The 23,355-nt window shown below is 34.7% G+C and overlaps 1 protein-coding gene across 4 annotated transcripts; it reads left to right on the forward strand.

Annotated features, from left to right (window-relative positions):
• The first annotated feature begins 5,591 nt into the window (after positions 1–5,591).
• Positions 5,592–23,084, forward strand: LOC114468432 (uncharacterized). Of its 4 annotated transcripts, none has more exons than XM_028455318.1 (13): positions 5,592–5,765; positions 9,809–9,875; positions 13,839–13,904; positions 15,122–15,172; positions 15,249–15,344; positions 15,416–15,521; positions 15,605–15,619; positions 15,709–15,753; positions 18,116–18,280; positions 18,500–18,523; positions 19,441–19,538; positions 20,393–20,446; positions 21,778–23,084. In XM_028455318.1, exons 2-13 carry the CDS (start codon positions 9,837–9,839, stop codon positions 21,799–21,801), a joined length of 783 nt encoding a protein of 260 aa, XP_028311119.1. In that variant the 5' UTR covers positions 5,592–5,765; positions 9,809–9,836; the 3' UTR covers positions 21,802–23,084. The 4 variants fall into 4 exon arrangements, with proteins under 4 accessions (XP_028311119.1, XP_028311117.1, XP_028311120.1 ...); XM_028455316.1 differs by having other exon boundaries at positions 21,783–23,084; XM_028455317.1 differs by lacking the exon at positions 5,592–5,765 and adding an exon at positions 9,133–9,189 and having other exon boundaries at positions 21,783–23,084.
• The last annotated feature ends 271 nt before the right edge of the window (positions 23,085–23,355 follow it).

Here is a 23,355-nt window from a genome sequence, read left to right on the forward strand (position 1 = left end):
TTGTCATGTTATTGTTACTCCACACAACAATTGGTCAGTACATTGTTAGGTCAAGTTACGTAAAACAAATTTTTTAAATTCTGTTTTTTTTTTTTTTTTCCAACAGCTTTTTTTATTGAATAAAAGGTGTTTTGTTTTAAATAGGTTTTTATTTTTTATTAGAAAATAAAAGCCCTGCATGAAAAGTTTTGGTCACCATCTAGAATACTGACGCTGGATTTCTTCACACACTAACTGTTATTGCAGGAATGGCTTACATGCATTACATTCTGTTGTCTATTTTGGAGCTACTTTTGTACTTGTATTAATTTTAATAAATATGTTTAAAAGAAATTTAAACACTTGTCCTTATTTTTTTGTGTGATTTTTTTTTTTTTTGCATTTTTCTTGCACATAAAAGAATGTCAAAATCACACATTTATGATGCATTTGATGCAAAATCATATATTAATCATTAACTTGAACCCTTAAGTAGCCTACAGTAAAATAATTAGAGCAGTAAAGTGATTTTACAGCATGTAATGATATTTTATGTGATTAGAATCTGGCAGGTCGACCTTTATTAACATTGAAATGCTGTGAACATTCCTACTAGGGCTGGACGATATGGACTAAAACTCATATCTCAATATATTTTCTCAAAATCAAATGAAGTCTGACCAAAATGACAATTGTGGGTTAAATTTGCTGATGAGACTGAAAGCGCTTGTTGGTCTATAAATGATCAAATAAAACTTATGAATGAAATCAAGTCATCTTGAGGAAGAAACCATCTTTCAGTCACAAAGTAGAAGCTGCGATCACTTTTTGGCAGGTGGAAAACAGACTTTTATTGATTGTATTGGCCCTTTAAAGATATTCTAGCAGGTTTGTTTATTTGTTTGAGCAACATAAAAAAAAACACATTTAATGTACAATACATAACACGTATTCAAAGGAGAAATTGCTCAAAGGGAGTATCTACAAAATAACATTTTAAACTTTGTATTTGGTGTTTCAATATAAGGATGCTGTATACAAACATATACAGTGCATATACATACATATTTTTTTTATTTTTATCATCTATGTTCATTTGTAACAAAAAGCAATGGGAAAATAAACCAGAATATTTTCTTTTTTATCGGGAATGTTTGTTTATACTGTAGTGTATTAAAGTACTTAACATTTTGATATTAAAAGGTTTATATTATTTTAACTAAGGTTAACAGTTTCAACACATGTATGTATGTCCTCCGCAGACCTGAGAGACCTTCTTTTTTTTTTTTTTTTTGAGTAAAGTGTGTCATGGGAGTCCAGAGAACGAGGCCCAGTGTGTTATATCAATAATTATCTTTACGTTTCTAGGTCATATGTTTTCTGTACCATCAGTTTTACATTTAAGCCTGAGGGGCACCAGGCACAGAGGGCCCAAAAAAAGTAATGGAAAGAATATTTTCTTTCTTAAAATGGGCGTGTGCTCTGTAATCTGTCGATAAAAACTCTCGTGAATAAATTAACTCAAGACTTTCAGATACATATTTAAACAGGTAGGGATTGCATTGGTTTATCTAGGACACAGAGCAGGTCAAATAATAAAGACTGAGAAGATAATATAGAAAGTCATTGCCATCATTTTTCCATTACACAAGACCTAAAGTTAGTATTTGCACGTTGAATGTTTAAAGCCGCAGCAGACGGACATTGTACTGCTGCTAATGTATAAATAATATGTATATATATATATATATATATATATAAATACAGTAGGTATGTCTATATGGTGTTTCAGTGTTCTGGGACACATACTCACAAACTCTGTAGAATCACAACAAAGTGTAGTGTAATAATTTATTCATCCAAATGTAATCAAAAACAGAACATCACAAATACAAGCCCAAATAAATGAAATGTCTGAAAAAAAGGGTGATACTTTGCCAAACAAAAATCAATAAGCCAGAAATAATAAAATGTAACCATGAATCTTAAAAACAAAACAACATTTAACCATTGGGAGTACAAGGATGGGAAAATTATGACAGCAGAACATGGAACAAGACTGCATTTATTTTTTGATCTAATTTTCTCTTCTTATGCCGTGTCATGTTAGTGCACTAGTGCATACCACTGTTGTGTATGTGGAGTTCCTGTTAGTCCTGCACAACTATAATGAAATTGCTCAGAAATCTACACGTGTCCTGTCCACAAAATACCAGTAATATGTTACACATTTGCAGCAGTAAAATGTCCCATTTGCATATTTTCTGGTTTATATGGGTTAATATACCAGTAATATGTGTTTATATGCATGTTTATAGCCTCAAAAATACCTCAGCACTTTAACAACTCACTAGTTTCACAATTTAAACACACTATTTCTACCTTTGTTTTTCTGTTTGCATGTTGTTTCCTTTGTATTTAATACAATTCTTTCTTTAACAGTTACATCAACACATTTATACTGTATATAATGCACATGCAGGATGATGTGTAACAATAATCAGTAAAATTAGCTGTAAACACATTTTTTTTAGAACTAAATATAAGCTTATGCTATGAACAGAAAGAAAGGAAGACGAGCCAGATCATTCTAAACTTTACCATAATAACTTTTTTTTTTTAAATCATAAATACGATTCCTCAAAACAACAACCTTTGATATATATTGTCACACAATATCTAAGCTTCCAGTCAATAATTTACAAATACTAAAAAAAAGTTCACTGGTGAACTTTTTTATGATTTGTAAAATATTGACTGGAAGCTTCTCTGGTGGCGTGTGCAGTGGTTGTTTTTGTTATTATTGTTATTATTGTATGACGCCAACATTACTGCAGCCCTGCACATCATTGTTGTCCTGTTAAAGTCTCTTTATACAAACAATCTGAAATTAGTGGCGACTCAAGTAAATCACCTTTATTATGCATTATAACAATCTGTCCTTGAAACATCAAATCATTCTTCCTTAAGTCTCTAAATTATTGTCACAATGAAAAACATCTCCTAGAAAATAAAATTACAGAACATTAAATAATCATTTAATATACATTTCAATAAACAAGTGCACACACACAAATTCTCTGTCCTAAACTGTCTCACACATTAAAATCATATATTTACACTTACATTAATGTACACAAAGACTAGCTCCACAAAAGCAGAACGACATTTATCGATTCAGAAATTAAACTGATCTTATTAAACTTTATAGGCTCAGTTTCCTCCTTTATTTTTAAATCCCTTTGAACTTCCATTCACGGTGGTTTTTATCGTCAGAGAATCTTTATTTTCAATAAATCCACTGTTATTTGCTCTGTTTTAATCTCTCTTTAATTTCTTTCTTTCTCTCTCACGTGGTTCTCTCTATGTTCCTTGTGTCGATTTAGTCAAAACAAAGCGGCATCTTTAATGTTTCCGATACGTGTGAGTAAAATTACCGCAACTTATCGACACTGGCTGTAAAGAGCAACTTCTTTTCTTTCATAAACTGGTGGATTTTTTTCTGATAGAACAAATATGACAGAGTTTAAATGACCGTGTTGCGTTCAGGGGCCCTGGGAAAAGATTCGCATAATCCAGCCGTGAAAAGAGCACGTGTCTGGGTATATCTTGACGTATAGTTACCATACTGCTGCACAGGCTGTAATATCACCAAACTTATCATTGTACCAGTTGTTAGAACTACTATCTTTACGTTCCCACTGCTCAGAAAACTCATGGAAACTAGTTGTATTTATTTTCCAAAATATTATTATTTATAAGGTTACCTCATTCAGATGAAGCCTACGTATATATTCATAACAGGAACTATATGCACAATAATAAAAAAATGATTGTAAACTTGTAAATATTCAGTATGAACTGCTCGCCGGTAAATAAAACCCTATTAAACTCCGGAAAACAATAACAAGGAATAAATATTTGCTCCCTGGTAAAGATACTGTCTCCGAAATGTTTCTGGATGTTTCCAAGTTTTAGGATAACCCCATTATCTTTAATGGCGTACAAGTGTTTCAATTTACGGTGGCTGTAAAACCTCACAACACAACACAGAATGACAAACACCAACACACGAACGCTCACAACACAACACAAAAGCAGTCCAGTAAAAATCCAGGCCCGTGAAAGGATCGGTTACTGACATCAACGTTAATGTCACTCTTCTTCGTGGATATTTTTAATGTATCAACGTTAATGTCACTCTTCTTCATGGTTTTTTTAATGTACCAACGTTAACGTCACTCTTCTTCATGGTTTTTTTAATGTACCAACGTTAACGTCACTCTTCTTCATGCATTTTTTTAATGTTCCAACGTTAACGTCACTCTTCTTCATGCATTTTTTTAATGTACCAATGTTAACGTCACTCTTCTTCTTGGATTTTTTTAATGTACCAACATTAACGTCACTCTTCTTCATGCATTTTTTTTTAAGTACCAATGTTAACGTCACTCTTCTTCTTGGATTTTTTTTACTGTACCAACGTTAATGTCACTCATCTTCATGAATTTTTTTAATGTTCCAACGTAATGTCAATTTTCTTCATGGATTTTTGTGTTGTGTTCCAACGTAAACGTCACCCTTCTTCATGGTTTTTTTTTATGTACCAACGTTAACGTCACTCTTCTTCGTGGATTTTTTTAATGTTCCAACGTTAACGTCACTCTTCTTCATGGTTTTTTTTAATGTTCCAACGTTAACGTCACTCTTCTTCATGGTTTTTTTTAATGTTCCAACGTTAACGTCACTCTTCTTTGTGGATTTTTTTTAATGTACCAATGTTAACGTCACTCTTCTTCGTGGATTTTTTTTAATGTACCAACGTTAACGTCACTCTTTTTCGTGGATTTTTGTGTTGTGTTCCAACGTTAACGTCACTCTTCTTCATGGTTTTTTTTAATGTTCCAACGTTAACGTCACTCTTCTTCATGGTTTTTTTTAATGTTCCAACGTTAACGTCACTCTTCTTCATGGTTTTTTTTTAATGTTCCAACGTTAACGTCACTCTTCTTCGTGGATTTTTTTTAATGTACCAATGTTAACGTCACTCTTCTTCTTGGATTTTTTTTAATGTACCAACGTTAACGTCACTCTTCTTCATGGTTTTTTTTTTTAATGTTCCAACGTTAACGTCACTCTTCTTCGTGGATTTTTTTAATGTTCCAACGTTAACGTCACTCTTCTTTGTGGATTTTTTTTAATGTTCCAACGTTAACGTCACTCTTCTTCGTGGATTTTTTTTAATGTACCAACGTTAACGTCACTCTTTTTCGTGGATTTTTTTTTGTGTTCCAACGTTAACGTCACTCTTCTTTGTGGATTTTTACTGTACTGCTTTCATGTTGTGTTGTGCGCTTTCGTTTTGTGTTGCGTTGTGTCGTTCGTCAGTTGTGAGATTTTACGGCCACCGTATCAATGCACTTCGGGTCTCATTGAAGTTAGCGATGAATAAAACTAGAGGTGACGGTAACGGATTACAAGTATCGAGTTATGAGTTTTGGTCCATATCGTCCAGCCCTAGTTCAGACTGTCTGTGGTGAATGAGTAATTGACAGTTTCCAATAGGCTCAGGAGGAGGAGGAGGAGAAGGAGGAGGAGAAGGAGGAGGGAAGTGAAAGTGAAAGTCCAGTTTCTGGCTTCATGACTTTGCAGACTGAGTTGTGAGGAGCTGCTTCTTTCATTTCTCTGCAGGAAATCTTCCTTCTTCTCCCAGGATTTAAGGATTTTTCCTCCACCAGAGACACAGAGACACACTGGAAACCTGTGGGAGAAGGACACGGAAACAGGTGAGCCACCATAATAACCATGAACGGATCCCTAGCACGCGGCGCACGGTGGCTTAGTGGTTAGTACGTCCACCTCACAGCAAGAAGGTCCTGGGTTCAAGCCCTGGGTTCAAGCCCTGGGTTCAAGCCCTGGGGTGGACTTGGGTCCTTTCTGTGTGGAGTTTGCATGTTCTCCCCGTGCTGCGTGGGTTTCCTCCAGGTACTCCGGCTTCCTTCCACAATCCAAAAACATGACAGTAAGGTTGATTGGAGTCTCTAAATTGCCAATAGGAGTGAATGAGAGAGTGAATGGTTGTCTGTGTCTGTGTTGCCCTGTGATGGACTGGTGCCCTGTCCAGGGTGTACCCCCGCCCAGCGCCCTATGAGAGCCGGAGATTGGCACCGGGAGACCCCCGGGACCCTGTTAAACGGGAATAAGCGGGTATGAAGATGGATGATGGATGGATCCCCAGCACATGGTCTAGATTCTAGACTCTATGATTCTAGAATGTTACATGGAGCTTCATAGTCAGAACAAACCTTTAAAAATAGAATAATATAGCATGGTTTTATACATCGCTACTAATGAGATCCAAAGGACATTGAACCACCTGTAGGCTATTAAAGATAATTACATGTTCAGGAAAAACATACGGAAAGCTATGGAAGCCCGTTTCCGCCACTAAAAAAAATAAAAAGTCATAATTATGGGAAACAAAGTCATAATTATGAGATACTTAAACACATTTACAGCAGCTTGTTCATGTGGTGAGCTGACACTGATAAGACTATCAAAGACTACATTAGACGAGGCTTTACAAATGATAAAATACTTTGTTTGCTTGCAAATTCACATAGAAATATGCTGAGTAAACGCAACCTTGAAAAGATACTTTACTAACTCATAATTATGACTTTGTTACTCATAATTATGACTACCTATCTCATAATTATGACTTTCTAACTCATAATTATGACTTTCTTTCTCATAATTATGACTTTCCTTGGTGATTTTTTATTTTTTTTAGTGGCGGAAACGGGCTTCCATAGTAAGCCGCACATTAGTGTGGAATTAATTATTAATGCCTTAATTCCGTAAAGTGCTTTGAATGTCCATGATAAAGCGCTATATAAAATCTAATGCATTATTATTATTATTATTATTATTATTATTATTATTATTATTATTATTAAAAGCTAAGTTTTTACAGGTTTTTATCGTTGAAAATACAAAAAAAAAAAAAAAAAAATCAACGATATCTTTTCTTTTTCTTTTATTTATTTATTTTGTAACTTGTCTGCACATGTTGTTATGGAAGCCTGTTTCTACCACTAAAAACAAATTAATAAATTAAATTAACATAACCACGGTAAGTCATACTAATGACTTAGTAAAATCATAATTATGAGATACAAACTGAGTATTTGCAGCAGTCCACTGACACTGACCGTTACTCTTCTTAATGACACTTTGAATAAATGTTCATTTAAAACACATATGGCTGTTAATTCAGTTCTTACTGAATTAACAACACATAGTGTAGATTAATACATTAATAAGCAGGGCAGGGAAATAAACTGCATTTGATGTTGCTTTGGACCATAATCATATGTTAATCATTAACTTGAGTAAAATAATTACAGCAGTAAAGTGATTTTCCAGCATGCATGCGTCATTAATATCACCACATGTAGTGATATTAATGCAAACAGGTCATTGATACAATAAAATGTTCTCAAAATGGTGATATACGATATAAATCTTGATGATTTTATTTAAAATTAAGTCAGACCAGAAAGACAATTCTTGGTTAAATTTGCTGATGCAAAATGCCACACAGACATATTTATTAACAAACAACTGGACAATATGTGCTACTTTAAGCTTTTTCACCTGTAAGGGACAGCACATGTGAGTGAGTTCTGTAGTGTGGCTTGTTATGGGGAAGGTCTGGGTTAGGACGCACTCATTAATCCATCTAACTTTAGATAGATTCATCTGTTCTGAGAAGTAAAAGCAGCGACTCCTAAACAATAATTTTTTTTATACAAAATGTGATATATATTATCAATATATGCGATATTGTAGTTTTCTATATTGCCAAAATCGGAAACTCCGATACATCTTGAATCTTGATATATCGCCCAGCCCTAATTCATAGATTATAAAACAGCCTAAATGACAACATAAATGTCTATATGAAGCACATGTGTTTATTTAATATATTTACAGTTCATATACAAGTCAACACGTTGCATATTTACTGTTAATTTCATGTTGCTTGTCTTTAAATTAGACATTAACATTTTCTTTTCATTACATATAATTTCTCATGCTCACTCATGTGGTTCTCTGGTATTCACTAATGACTAACTACACACACTTTTCATCCTTTAACACTTTTTAAAAGCGGTGTATAAAAAAGCGCGCACAGCCAGTTAAGGCTGTATCGCCTCCTTGTGGCTGAAAGGAGGTTTTCTTCCTCAAGATGACTTGATTTAATTCGCGAGGGCTGTCTTTGATAGTTTATAGAGGGTTTTGACGGCGCGTCATCAATCGCGCCATCAACCCGGAAGTCACCATTTTGGAGATAAAGCAGCAGGTCTACAAACAGCAGCAGACAAGAAAATCCCAAATTTCGTGATGAAAATGGTGCACGATATCTGTGTTTTTGGCTGTACCAATCACTAAGAATTATTACTATTATTATCCATATTTTCTATGCTTGTCTTAGATGTAAATTCTTGCTCCTTATACTGGTGTCGTACATTTGTCTGGGGTCAGATGACGATGACATCATCTGATACTCTGTGTTAACATGTGTGCAGCGGTTGCAACATATCGGAGGGATCAGAGCCAAGAGAAAATCATGAGGCGAGTCTTTCTTTTGTTTTTTTTTGCTTATTCTGGCAGTGAGCGATGAAACAGACAGGATTTGTCTTTTTTAACTTCATCTCCTGCTGTTTCACATTACTGCCTCATGTTTTCATTTCACTTTTATTTGCACTTGGTCTTAAAAAGCTATTCCTGAGAAATGTGAGTACGAGAATATAGTGTTTTCTCAACAGGAATCCACAAGAGATTTCTGTGCATTATGGGGAGAATTCCCGGTAATTTCACTGACTTTTTACTTCTTTCAGAGTAGTACTGTGCAATATGGAGAAAATGTGATCTAACAATATAGGTAGATTTATATCCTAATAATGATATATATCTCGATATAGTATTTCTTCCTTAAAAGTACATTTAAATTAATGGAAAACTGCTATTAATTATCTATATACAGTATATATAATAAAAAAAAAATAACACGGCGTTTTTTAACATATATAATGGTAAAGTTTATTGTTTACTTACAGCTGAATGAGACATGAGACAACAACGTTTCTACACAATACAAGTGATGAGCTGAGCTCCTCTTCTGCAGCAGCTGTGCGCATGCATGTGAGTGAGACGGAGCACAGAGGGGAGGGGCGAGGGGGGTAAAGGCGGAGCCATCGGGGAGGCTACATTCAAAATCATGCTAGCTTTTGAAAATCACCTACCCTACCTTTAAGAAAATCAGCTTTTAAAAGTCTGTTTATGGTTCCGCTCCACTTCACATGCCATCGTAAATCATTAAGTTTGCACTTTAGTTCCACGTTACATTTTATTCCCGGTTGCATATCTAATGCAGTCTTTAATTGAATGCTTTAATGATCTTTATTGTCGATGAAGAAAGGGTTTTTAAGAAGATTGAGATGAAATTCAAAGTGTCCACCTGTCATGTCTATTCTCCACCACACACTTTGAGAAGCCTGCTCTACTAACAGGCCTGTCTCTCCTTAAATACAAACGTTTCTTTAGAATTGGGGCTAAATTTTGGTGAAAGTTGCACATCTGTAGCACCATATGGTTGATTTGTTATGAAGTTTTATAAATTTGAACTTTAACAAGAATAAGAATGTATGTATGCATCGGGTGCTGGCCCGGCCCGTCTGTCCATGTGAACCCTGCCCTGAGACAAACAGTCTGTCCACTCCTGGCCTTGTCTGACTGTATTTGCTCTGTGTGTGTTTACCAGTGGAAGCCTGGATGATCAAAGCAGCAGCATGACATGGAGGACCATGACTTACACCCTGCTTCTAATGGTGAGTCACATTTCCTAGGAGCTTTAACACTGTGAGACACACGATCAGCCACATTTACAATTCCTCACGTTACTGTAATTGAGTTGCTTTTATGGGTACTTGTACTATTTTGAGTATATTTCTAAATCAGTAATTCTGTTTGTACTTAAAAAGTAACTAAAGCCCTGCTTTCTGCTGACCTGCCACGAGGAGGGAAATTTAAAAAATGCCTTGATTATTGGTGTCACTGCTGTATCAGTAAGACACGCCCACTCAATTAGCTCATAGCGCTGTGCGCAGAGACAGATGGTAATGCACACAATGATGTACCTGTACACACACACACACACACATAGACAGTTCATACACTGAGATGTGTCACTACAACCACAGCCACACACAATCATGACGTGAAGCTCACACACATAACGATAAGACGGACACACGCGTTCGCGCGCACGCAGAGACAGACGGGAATACACTCATAGCATGATGTGTTTTTAAATACACACATAGCATAGATGTGTCTGTAAATACACTCATAGCATAGATGTGTCTGTAAATACACACATAGCATAGATGTGTCTGTAAATACACACATAGCATAGATGTGTCTGTAAATACACACATAGCATAGATGTGTCTGTAAATACACACATAGCATAGATGTGTCTGTAAATACACACATAGCATAGATGTGTCTGTAAATACACACATAGCATAGATGTGTCTGTAAATACACACATAGCATAGATGTGTCTGTAAATACACACATAGCATAGATGTGTCTGTAAATACACTCATAGCATAGATGTGTCTGTAAATACACACATAGCATAGATGTGTCTGTAAATACACACATAGCATAGATGTGTCTGTAAATACACACACGGCATAGATGTGTCTGTAAATACACACACGGCATAGATGTGTCTGTAAATACACTCATAGCATAGATGTGTCTGTAAATACACACACGGCATAGATGTGTCTGTAAATACACACACGGCATAGATGTGTCTGTAAATACACACACGGCATAGATGTGTCTGTAAATACACACACGGCATAGATGTGTCTGTAAATACACACATAGCATAGATGTGTCTGTAAATACACACACGGCATAGATGTGTCTGTAAATACACACATAGCATAGATGTGTCTGTAAATACACACACGGCATAGATGTGTCTGTAAATACACACACGGCATAGATGTGTCTGTAAATACACACACGGCATAGATGTGTCTGTAAATACACACACGGCATAGATGTGTCTGTAAATACACACATAGCATAGATGTGTCTGTAAATACACACATAGCATAGATGTGTCTGTAAATACACACATAGCATAGATGTGTCTGTAAATACACACATAGCATAGATGTGTCTGTAAATACACACATAGCATAGATGTGTCTGTAAATACACACATGGCATAGATGTGTCTGTAAATACACACACGGCATAGATGTGTCTGTAAATACACACACGGCATAGATGTGTGTAAATACACACATAGCATAGATGTGTCTGTAAATACACACATAGCATAGATGTGTCTGTAAATACACTCATAGCATAGATATGTCTGTAAATACACACATAGCATAGATGTGTGTAAACACACACAGCATAGATGTGTCTGTAAATACACACATAGCATAGATGTGTCTGTAAATACACACATAGCATGATGTGTCTGTAAATACACACACGGCATAGATGTGTCTGTAAATACACACATAGCATAGATGTGTCTGTAAATACACACACGGCATAGATGTGTCTGTAAATACACACATAGCATAGATGTGTCTGTAAATACACACACGGCATAGATGTGTCTGTAAATACACACATAGCATAGATGTGTCTGTAAATACACACACGGCATAGATGTGTCTGTAAATACACACATAGCATAGATGTGTCTGTAAATACACACATGGCATAGATGTGTCTGTAAATACACACATAGCATGATGTGTCTGTAAATACACACATAGCATAGATGCGTCTGTAAATACACACCTAGCATAGATGTGTCTGTAAATACACACATAGCATAGATGTGTCTGTAAATACACACATAGCATGGATGTGTCTGTAAATACACTCATAGCATAGATGTGTCTGTAAATACACACACGGCATAGATGTGTCTGTAAATACACACATAGCATAGATGTGTCTGTAAATACACACATAGCATAGATGTGTCTGTAAATACACTCATAGCATAGATGTGTCTGTAAATACACACATAGCATAGATGTGTCTGTAAATACACACATAGCATGGATGTGTCTGTAAATACACACATGGCATAGATGTGTCTGTAAATACACACACGGCATAGATGTGTCTGTAAATACACTCATAGCATAGATGTGTGTAAATACACACATAGCATAGATGTGTCTGTAAATACACACATAGCATAGATGTGTCTGTAAATACACACATAGCATAGATGTGTGTAAATACACACATAGCATAGATGTGTCTGTAAATACACACATAGCATAGATGTGTCTGTAAATACACACATAGCATAGATGTGTCTGTAAATACGTAGACACATAGCTTGATGAACCCTCTGAAAAATACTTAAAATGAAAAAATACACAAAATATTTACACAGACTGGTCTGCATTAAGATTATAAGATATTTTAAAAAGAGCTCACTGACGTTAGCCTGAGTATGTAGCCTGTGCTAATTACAGTAAGCTATCAAAGCAAAGCTTTCAATTCACATTCCAAACCATTTAAAGTTAACAACAGAGCAGCATCTGTGTTGGATTAATAAAGATTTTATTTGCTTTCTTGCTACTCATAGCATTCGTCATTCATTTGAACAACCATTTAGTTTGTCCTCAGTAAAGGTCACAGTCAGAGAAAGCAGAGGCTCATTACTTCAGAATAGAAAACTGTGAGTTTCTGTCGTCCCTCGTGTGTTTTATAACATGTCTGGACCTCGTTCTGCATCGCATCCACAAATCTCCGGAACTACGATCCCTCAGTGTTTGATTAAACTGAAAGAATGTTGTTTTCAAGCCTGAACACTTTCATTTCTTATAAACATAGTAAAGTGGTAATAATTATGGTTATTTTTTTTATTTTCAAAGTAGCCAACTGGTACAATTTCAAACACAGTTTTTTAACTCATTACATTTTCTAAAATTCTAACAGCTATATTCATTATATGTTGTGATTGACAGATAGTAACGATCATGTTTTAATCAGATTTCAGCCACAAATACATTACTTTAGCAAAGGGATGTTATTCATAAAGGCAACCAGGTGAGGGTGAATCAAAAATAAAATAAAATAAATAAATACATACATAAATAAATGAATTAATAAAAACAAGAACCAGATATGTGGGATTGACAAGATTGGTTTAGAGTGAGTGGATTAATATGTGGGTGGGTTCAGATCATTTTATTGCATAATTATGGCCTCAGCACGTTTCCATCGAGTAAAAAATAGTTTTCATATGTGATTTTCTCCATGTGGTATATTTGTCTTAGTTTCTCAGTTCACATATTGTATGTTGGGGGTTTTTAGTCAATTAATTCTAATACATTGATTTGCTGCTGTTGATATATTTTCTAGCTTTTCCATCAATAGCTGCTGGTTTTAGGTGGAGATTTTCCACCCTAGCATCTTTAGCTACGTTTTAATGGAATACATTTTGGTATTGATTGTTTCAAATAATATTGATATTGTTGTTATTATGTTAGTTTTCTTTGCATTGTGAATTATAACTGGTTAAAATCTCGTCATTCAATATAAGATGTCAAAGATGGGCTAAAGCAAAACGGCTAAATGAGAAGCTTCAGGTGGTCATAACGGTTTGGTTGAATTCAGAATGAAAATGATGTAGATTCTACGCAAACACATGATGATTTTAAATGTCCTTCATTTTTAAATATTTTCTCTCAAACGTGAGTTTAATTTCTGTTCGACAGGTATTCATCGCCGCAATTGACCTGACGAAGGGAAACATCAATGAATATTTCGATTTAAATGACTGGGTACGTGTTCACGTGTGTGTGTGTGTGTGTGTGTGTGTTATTATTATTCTCTACCTTATCGCCTCTTAACTGGTGGATCACGGACCTTTTAGCAGTCAGCGGTGGTTGAAAATGTAAATAAAAATGATCCTGAGTGCTATACTTTTTCCTTTTAACAATAACAGGCTGTCTCCAAAAACATACATATTGATGACAAAAACACACAATATGACTCCAAATATACACAAAATGATGACAAAAACACTAAAAATTAAAAATACTTAAAATATCAACACAGACAAATCAGTTCAAACACACAAAACAACAACAATAATATATAAAATGAAAGGAAAAACATACAAAATGACAGAAAAGTACAGAAAAATGCACCAAATGATTTTACAAACACACAGAAAGACAACAGAATACACGTTTTTTTTACAAAAATACACAAAATGACACAAAATATCCACAAAGATACACAAGTTCTAAAACAATTAATAACACAAACACACAAAACAACAGTTATGTACAAAATGAGAGGAAAAATACAAACAAAATGACAAAGACAGAAAAGGACAGAAAAATACACAAAATGATTCCACAAACACACTAAAAGACAACAGTATACACAAAACCTCAATGATGAAAAAAAAAACTCAAAATTACATTAAAAATACACAAAATGAAAAATATCCACCAAGACAAATACAAGTTCTAAAACAATGAATAACTGTAAAAACACAAAACAACAATTATATACAAAAGGAGAGGGAAAATACATCTTGTGTATTATAATTATAAATGTATTTTATTATGAATTGAAAAAAAGGGAAATACACAAGACAACAAACATACACAAAGTGACAGAAAAAAAAAAGAAAAGGACAAAAAAATGCACAAAAAGAAAACACAATACACAAAATTTCTCCTAAAATAAGCAAAATAATGACAAAAATACTCAAAATGACACAGAAAATACACAATATATCTTTTTTTTTGTATTAATGCTCAGATTCAGTCATTATTCTGAATACTGACTTAAATGTTCATAATGTGGCCCTCGGATCACACAATCATATTTCTGTGGCCCCCGCTGAATAACAATTATGAGAAAAGATGTCCATCTTTGGGCGAGTGAATCATTTTGACTTAATCACAGATTATACTTGTTACTGTTATCACTGTTTTAATGCGTTAATGCTTTAACTTATTGGTATTTTGTTTCTTTTTCAAAGAAAGAACATCTGACACAGCCAATTTCACTCAGAAAACCCAAAGATCCCAAAGTAAGTTTAAAAAAGAAAAAGAAAAAGGTTTAATGTGTGGATTCTTTGGTTGTATTGAAGCTTTGTGTCATTGCAGAACATCATAGAGTGTACTTTAGAGCGAGAGTGTGAAACCCGAACTGAACTCCAACACTTTTTGTTTCACCTTTTTGAAGATAACGAAAGAAAAGAAGTGAGTTTAATCGTCTGTTTAGCCAACAGTCGAGTTTTATTCAACTCCACTTAACTTTTGTTTCTTCGCAGGGCTCGAAAATCAAAACTGAAAAGTGCCAAGGGGAAGACTTTAAAAACATTTCTTTCTATGACTTCATATGTTTAATTGCCAAAGCAGTCAATCAGACGGCAGAAGGTGAGACTGACACTGATATCGAGCACATTCTAGTTACTGCTGCTATGTCAAACTAACGAGGCTTTCCCTGTTTCACTTTACAGGTTGCCACGACTACGGTGAGTTCTCGCGCCAACTTTGAAGGGTGTGTTTGTTTCCATCATAACTTAAACCTAAAATAAAATTCATCATATTTCTTTCTTTTTAGAAACCGTGTGGTGGTTATATTCAGGACAACCATCAAACCTTTACAGTAAGTTCTTTGTTTATGGAAAATTGGATTAAATACAAAATAAAAAGTCAAGCAATATGCTGATGACACAGTTATCTACTAGAGCTGGGATGAAAGGCTTGATTTTATCGCTACACTTCAGTGCCCATTTGATATATATTGTAATTCTGATTTGCTTGATTAACCAAAAACTGTCAAAAGTTTTTGTTCAGGCCTCCTTTTATAACGATAAAACACAAAAACCTACAAAAAGATTACAAAAAACACAAAATCACTCTGACACAGACATAGCAATATACAAAATAAGAGAGAAATATGCAAAATATTAACAGAGACACACGTGTTCAAAAACAATGCATAACATAATTCCAAAAAACAACAATGATATACAAAATGAGAGAAAAATACACCAAAGGATTCCACATACACACAAAAGGACAACACATTACACAAAATGTCTACAGAATCATACAAAATGACACCAAATATAAACAAAATGATGACAAATTTGTGTTTTACTTTCACTTCTAGAAACAATAAACAAGTCATTCGAGTTCTAAAAAACAACTTCACCCACATTGCTTAGTATGAATGTAGTGTGTGAGTGAGTGTTGGTGGTGGTGGTGGGAGGAGCCTCGCCTCCATCAGTCTGCCCCAGGGCAGCTGTGGCTACAATAACAGTTTACCACCACTAAGTGTGGAGTGAAAGAATAATCCCTTAATTCTGTAAAATGCGTATTGATGCATTATTATTATTAATAAACTAAAATGAGTTTGACAGCCCTGAGATAAAGTCTCAAACTAGTCCATGAAAACTAAACGTTACACTCGTAACCCTGGTTCTATGAGTGAGATGTCTCACTATTTTTTGTGTGTAATATTTGCATTTTGTTTATTGTCAATCTGTTTCAGTATTTTTGGCCATTTTGTGCAACTGTTGTTGTTTTGTGAGTTTAGGTGGTTGTTTTGTGTATCTGATGTCCTTTTGAGTCCTTTTTGGGCAGTTTATGAATCTTTCTGGGGCTTTTGTTGTTGTGTTGTGTGTTTTTGGAGTTATTTTGCGTACTGTATAATGGTGGCCTTCATATCACTTCCAATTTTTTTGAATTACAGTGGATTTGTCTTGGGGGGCCGCACAGAATTAGACCGAAGGCCGCATGTGGCCCCCGGACTGCCAGTTGTCTATGTCACTAACATGGTGCCTTCATGGACCATTTGAGGTGGTTTCAGGAGCTCTCGTCACCAATCAGCTTCATCAAAAATCTGATTTACTTTCCAGGATTCAAACTTGCAAAGATAATTACATTTTAGAGATGTAGTTAATACTTAGTAAATGTAATTACTGCTGATAAAGCTTTAGTAATAAATTAACCATCTTTTATTTATTTATTCAGTTCATTTGCGACATGGCCTCAATCACAGACCATTTTTTTATTTATTTTTTTTTTTGTCTTTTTGCATGCCGGAAAGGGAGACAGAAAAAGCAGTTTGCTTATCTAAATCCATCCCCTGTTTTGAACACAGTAAATTTGACATCAGAGCATGTTTCTTTCCTGGTCGAGCTTCACAATGATAGGAAGAGCCGAATCTGGGCCCAAGGTTTCTCAGACTCAGGTTTTCTCTGGCTCGCTGTTAATCTCCCATAGTCATGTTTTCAGTCAGGAGTATTGCACTCTTTATCTTTAAATGTTTGTTTGGCTGAAACAAATGGTTTTAAATGTTGCAGTTCTGGTATGTGGTCTGTGGTATGTTATATACAATATAATATATATTTATATAGAAGATGTGTTTTTTTTAAATGCATGGTGGATTTCATATAAAATGTAATGAAAATGAAACAATTGCATAAATAAGGAGAAATAAAGTGTTTCATGTTGAAATCTCAACATTTCATACCTTTGATATGTTATGGTTTCATTTGTTCAGACAAAAGATTTTCAGGAAAATTACTTTGATCTCCTGACATGTTTCGACTGTCAACTGCCAGTCTCCTTCAGAGGCGTCTGCTGATCGCTTTGATGTGTCTTAAACAGTAGTCAGAATTATTGAACCCTTTCATATTCTTCAAAAAGAAGACAAAAAGAACTTGTTTGGTTTAATTTCCTACCTTTTTACATTACTTCTAGCCTTCCTTATTATATATCTTTGCCTCAGTAAAGTGAAACCATGAAAATGGAGAATTGAATAAGTTATTTTCTAACTGGTAGCCCTTTGGACTATATAGTACCAATGAAGTAGCTCAGTTTCAGAAAGGTTGGTGACCCCTGTACTCGTGATACTTTTCACTTCACCAGTAAATCTTTTCATTTTAAAATGTTTAGTGTCTGAAATGCTTGAAGGATTTTTCCTCATATTGCACTGACTGTGTGGTCTGTGGTTACAGATACAGAAGCAACAATAACAACAACATTGCCCAGAACAACAACAGCACCAACAACACAACTGACAACAAAGTCAGAAACTACTACACTGTCACTGAGTTCAACCACAGACTATAGTTCGCCTACGACAACGAAAGAAACCACAGACAAAGGCGGCACAGTCAGAGGTCATTTTAAAACTATATACATATATGTATACATATATTCAATTTATTTTATCACAGTCTGTTGTTCATATTTTCTAAAAAGAAAAAGTATAATATTGTATAGCTGTTACAGCTGCTGTATTTCCATCATACTCATTCAGTTCATGGACCCACATCAGATTTGAACCTGCAACCATCCGTTCAACATCACAGTTTCTTATTGTTTTTTCCTCTTCTCAGGTCAAAAAACTGACAGTCATGCAGGTAAGTCATTTTCCTATCATATTATCTATGTTTTCTACTTTTTCAAATGCCAAATCAACACAAATCAACAGTCTGTACTTAACCTTGTTGTTTCAAAAATGTCTTTCTTGTGGGGAAAAAAACCCTAAGTTTTACAGCTTTTTATAAAAAGCCAAAAAGTTTATTTTGAAATGTGGTTATTAAAGGGATGCACAACCCAAACAACAGACGGCTCAACTGTAGGCTTAACTAGTAGGAATGAGAGGTGAAGCTGCAGATGCAATAAAAAACGCTTCATGCTATTTTTCACTCATCTCCAATCGTTCTAGGAACACCAAAAACATAGTGTTTGAGGTCCATTTTCCCAAACTCGCCTGTTTTCCAGAGTTTTAGCCTCTGAAAAGTCACTTTCTGAGCAACTCTACACAAACAGGCTGATTTGCGAGGTCGGCCCAAGTTGTCCTCTTTTTGGAAAGTCAAAATGTGGTCCCCCTACTTAAAAGCATTTGATGGTTGCCATGGTAGTGTAGACTTCCTGTTTTAAGGTGTTTTCCTTGTTAAAGAGATATTCTATGTGTGTTTGAGGCTAAAAGAGACTCTGAAGATGTTCTATTATTCAGCATCCTACAGTGTGTTCATGTGTTGGGTTGTGTATCTTTTTTAGATTCTTTTGACACAATCGTGATTGTATCTTCGTGCTGCCTTTGAGTTTGACTCATACTGCTTTATTATTATTTTTTATATCATGGATATGAGCAATTATTCTAAAGGTAATCTTTTTATTTATTCACCACTTTCACATGTGGGTATTGTATGTTTTTAGGAAAAGAAGGATGTGAGTGTTTATTTGTCAATTTGATTCCAGACAAATGTTGCTGTTTTTTTTCTATTGATTTGTTCATAACTTTAAAATCCTTAAATGTCTGATTTGTGCTCAGAGAATCCTGGCTTGAAGATTGTCGTCGTGATATCCTTAATCGGCAATTTGGTGTTTTTCCTCTTATTTCTTTACGGAAGAAGGAACACGTTTCACTCTGTAAGTTAAATATATATATATATATATATAATTATATATATATATATATATGGTAATTATTTGGATGTAATGATTAATACAGAAGCAACAGCAAAGCACTTTATCCCATGTAATTATTAGAAATAACATCAAAAGCCAACAAAGTTCAGATAATATAAATGAAGCTCATCTAGACTACGAATTAGAAAACAAACAGAACTCTTTAAAGTAAATATAATAATTTGCAGAAATTGTGTCTTTTATGAAAGTTGTTTTTCTATTTTCTATTTCTGGAATGTTTTATATTTATATGTAATTCCATGTTGGTAAAAGTAGCTAATATTTCGATGTATTTGTGTCTTTTTGTGGCGTAGATTTCCAAATAGTGTTAAAATACAATCAAAACATTGTAAAAAGGCAGTTGTTAGAAGAAAAATGACAAATTAATTTTTTTACTGGCTGATTTTAATTAGAAAATTTAAATTAAATTGAATAAGAAGCAAAAAAATGAAACTGGGATTTTAGTTAGATTTGCATTTGTGTGTTTTTCCTTGTGTTAATAATAAAGGTTCTGCACATAATGTGAACATTATTAAATCCAGACTCTCTTTTTACAAGTTTGGAGATAAATAAACAACAGTCAAACTTTAGACTTATATTCACTCTTGTCAACATTCCAACTCTAACCATGTATTTTTAATTCAGTTTTGTACGGTTCACTTTCTGTTTTGGAATTTAAACCTGCTCTTATCCCTTCTCAATACTTTTACCCTTATGCATTCATTTTTTACACTTTGAGATTTGTTTTAAATGTAATTGCATTACAAATAAAATGTCTCCTGTTTCTTCTTCTTCTTCTTCTTCTGCTTTTGTAGACCAACAGGCCGCTCTCCAGCGTAGGTGAAGCTCAGTCCTTGCAGCTGCTACAGGTATTAATGTTGGATTTATTCAGATGCTTTCTGTCTCACCTAGCTTAGCATCAACCCTAAAAATCCACCATCGAACTATAGTACAAACACATCAGGGTTAATATGACACAAACCTCGCTGACTATATTATTTCACAAAAGCTGTAATAATTTCAAAACTATAAATGTTTTCCATAAATGTTCCAATTGTACTTCTAACAAAAGCTGTTATTAAAAAAAAAAAAAAAAAAACCTTAAGAAATCATCTTTTTGTCTTGTAAGATGGGCCTAATACCCATGATAATTACGATCATTTTTCATCAATGAGTCGAACATCATTTACTCCAAAAAGAAAGTGAAAAGGTTGAAATTTCTGCTCGAACGGTGCAGCCGTGTGATTAAAAAGGGAAATTTGCCGGTTTTGCTTTTGCTACACTTGCTAGGCATTCAGCAACCCTTTTCCCAGGAACAATAGCATGAAAAAACATGTATCTTTGGCCTATTGTTTATTATTATCAGTTGATGTTTAACATTAGTTCAGTTATATCTGCTTTTATAGCCTTCCCTATTGAGAATTGGCTTTATATTTGATGTACATCTCTAGTTTTTTTTTTGGAGCGGACTACAGATTTATGTATTTAAAACATGATTTATTGTCACTCAGTATCATATATTTCCAAAATGTCACAACATCATCTGTAACCACTAAGGGTCCTACTTTAATTTGTACAAAAATTTGCCATTTAGGTCATGTAGAATAATTTGTTATGGGTATGTGATTTTCGGAGAAAAGTGGCTGTGGCTTAAGAGGTTTAACCTACAAAAATGGAAAACCAAAACGGCTCAGATTCCTTTTTCTATTCCGCATTTTACGTCTATTTTCCATAATCACGGAAAAACTGAGGCCCTACATTTTTCGTGGCTTTTTGGAGTGTGTCCTGAGCCTTCCAAAGGTTTGGTTTCACCTCGTGGTTCAGGTGGTAGAGGTAGAGGGTTCGTCTTCTGATCGAGAGGTTGGGGGTTCGATCCCAGTCTATACCTGCATCTAAGTGTCCGTGGGAAGACACTGCCTTGCATGGCAGCTCTGTCCCATTGGTGTGTGAATGTGAGTGTCAATGGGTGAATGAGCTGATATTGTAAAGTGCTTTGGGACTACTCCAGTGTAGGGATAAAGCACTATTTAAATCAAATTTACTATTTATATACAGTAACAGGCTGCTAAACTGCCCTCAGGCTTGCTGTACAGGTTCAAACTTGCCCATGTGTGACAACCCTGGCTAAGACGCATCCACTGTGGTTGATTTGTCTGAATGTGATTAATAATGTTGATCTTTCCTGTGCTTCTCTGTCCCATACAGTACAATAATTTTGAGATGAATAGAGTGGGAAATGCAGCACCACATTAAGGAGCGTTGTCTTCTCTGTAGACTCTGAGCACGCCCTTATCTGTGGACACGGCCCACAACACGTGAAGTTCGACTATTTTGAAAAAGCAGAAACAAGACCCTGAACAGCTGTGGATTGTCAAAAACTCTCAGACAAAATCTCCAATGTGAATATTTAATGCAAATATGAAAACTCTGCTAGTGTCAGTTCACTTAGCTTTGACACATATAGCTTATTCTCTAGCCTGACACGTTTTGGTCACTGGTCCCTCTTTTTAAGCTGTATGTAGGCTTTAGTTCAAGCTGCTGGCATTGATCTTTTTTTTTTTTTTAACCAAATCTGGCTCTTTGGAGCATCCTATTCGGCCTGTAGGAGAAAGTAAAAATGACTGAGAAAACATGAATAATTGTGTGAATAAAACCCAACAATAACTGCAGGGGCTCACAGTTTTTCCAGTGCTTATATCGCACAAAGTCTAGGAAATTTAAAGTAAAGATCCGGTTGGGATTGATATCTATCACTTGTTGATGGATATTGTCAGTTTCTTACATGTTTTGTATTTTATATATATGTAGAAGTGGAAACTTGGGCATGATGATATTGAAATATCATGTGAAAACATTTCCATTTCCCTGAATTGCATTTATTGAATGTCTTGTTATCTTAATCTGCTTGTATAGCAGCAGCAGCATAAATGCTACTATCACTATCACTCCAAGTGCACAAACATTTGATCCTGCCCTTTATAAACACACTTTTCAGATGCTAAACAGGCTGTAAAAAGCACTTTTGGATGTTTGGTTCTATTTGTCACTCTGATGTGTTTATTCTTTTTTTTATTTAAGTTTTAAGTCATTTATTTAATATTTGGTAGTAGATTATTATTATTTTTTTTGTCATACAGCCAAACTACTCAATCTGTACTTACTGCACGTGTTAATACTAAACAGGGTGGTCAAGTTTAATGCATGTTTTGTTATACTGTCATTTTGTACCGATAATGCATTAAGGATGGGGTGAGTTGCAGTGGTCCGGGTGTTATTTGAATATGTGACCCTTCGTTTAGCCTGTTTCTTTAATGGCCTAGACACCAATACCAATAATGCTAACACAGACACGTGATTGTTCTCTGATTAAGCCACACTTCTTATTTATTTTTGGTTTAAACAGAGAGAGAAAGAGCAGGAGAGTGAATAACAGCAGTGATGTAAAAATATACTCATTTTTAATGAGTTTGGTTTACGTTGATAAATAAACAAGGATGCTTCATTTCAGCAGAGTGCAATGTCATATTTTAAGGATGAGTGTTTGAAAGTGCTTTGTGCCTTTTTTGAATGTGTTTTATGAAAGAAAATGCACAAAGTTGAAGAATTTTTTTTTAATTTTAAACCTTTCGACATCCATGATTTACTGACAAGTGTCTTCTACTTCTCTAATGTCAACACAATGTGTAAGTGCAAGTTAATTTTTTCCTATGATTTTTGATTAGTTGAAGTATTAAGTATTCAAACCTTACAGAAGACAGTTACTTAGTTACCTACTATG

The sequence above is a fragment of the Gouania willdenowi genome, chromosome 8 (genome assembly GCF_900634775.1).
Source record: "Gouania willdenowi chromosome 8, fGouWil2.1, whole genome shotgun sequence".
NCBI lineage: Eukaryota > Metazoa > Chordata > Actinopteri > Blenniiformes > Gobiesocidae > Gouania > Gouania willdenowi.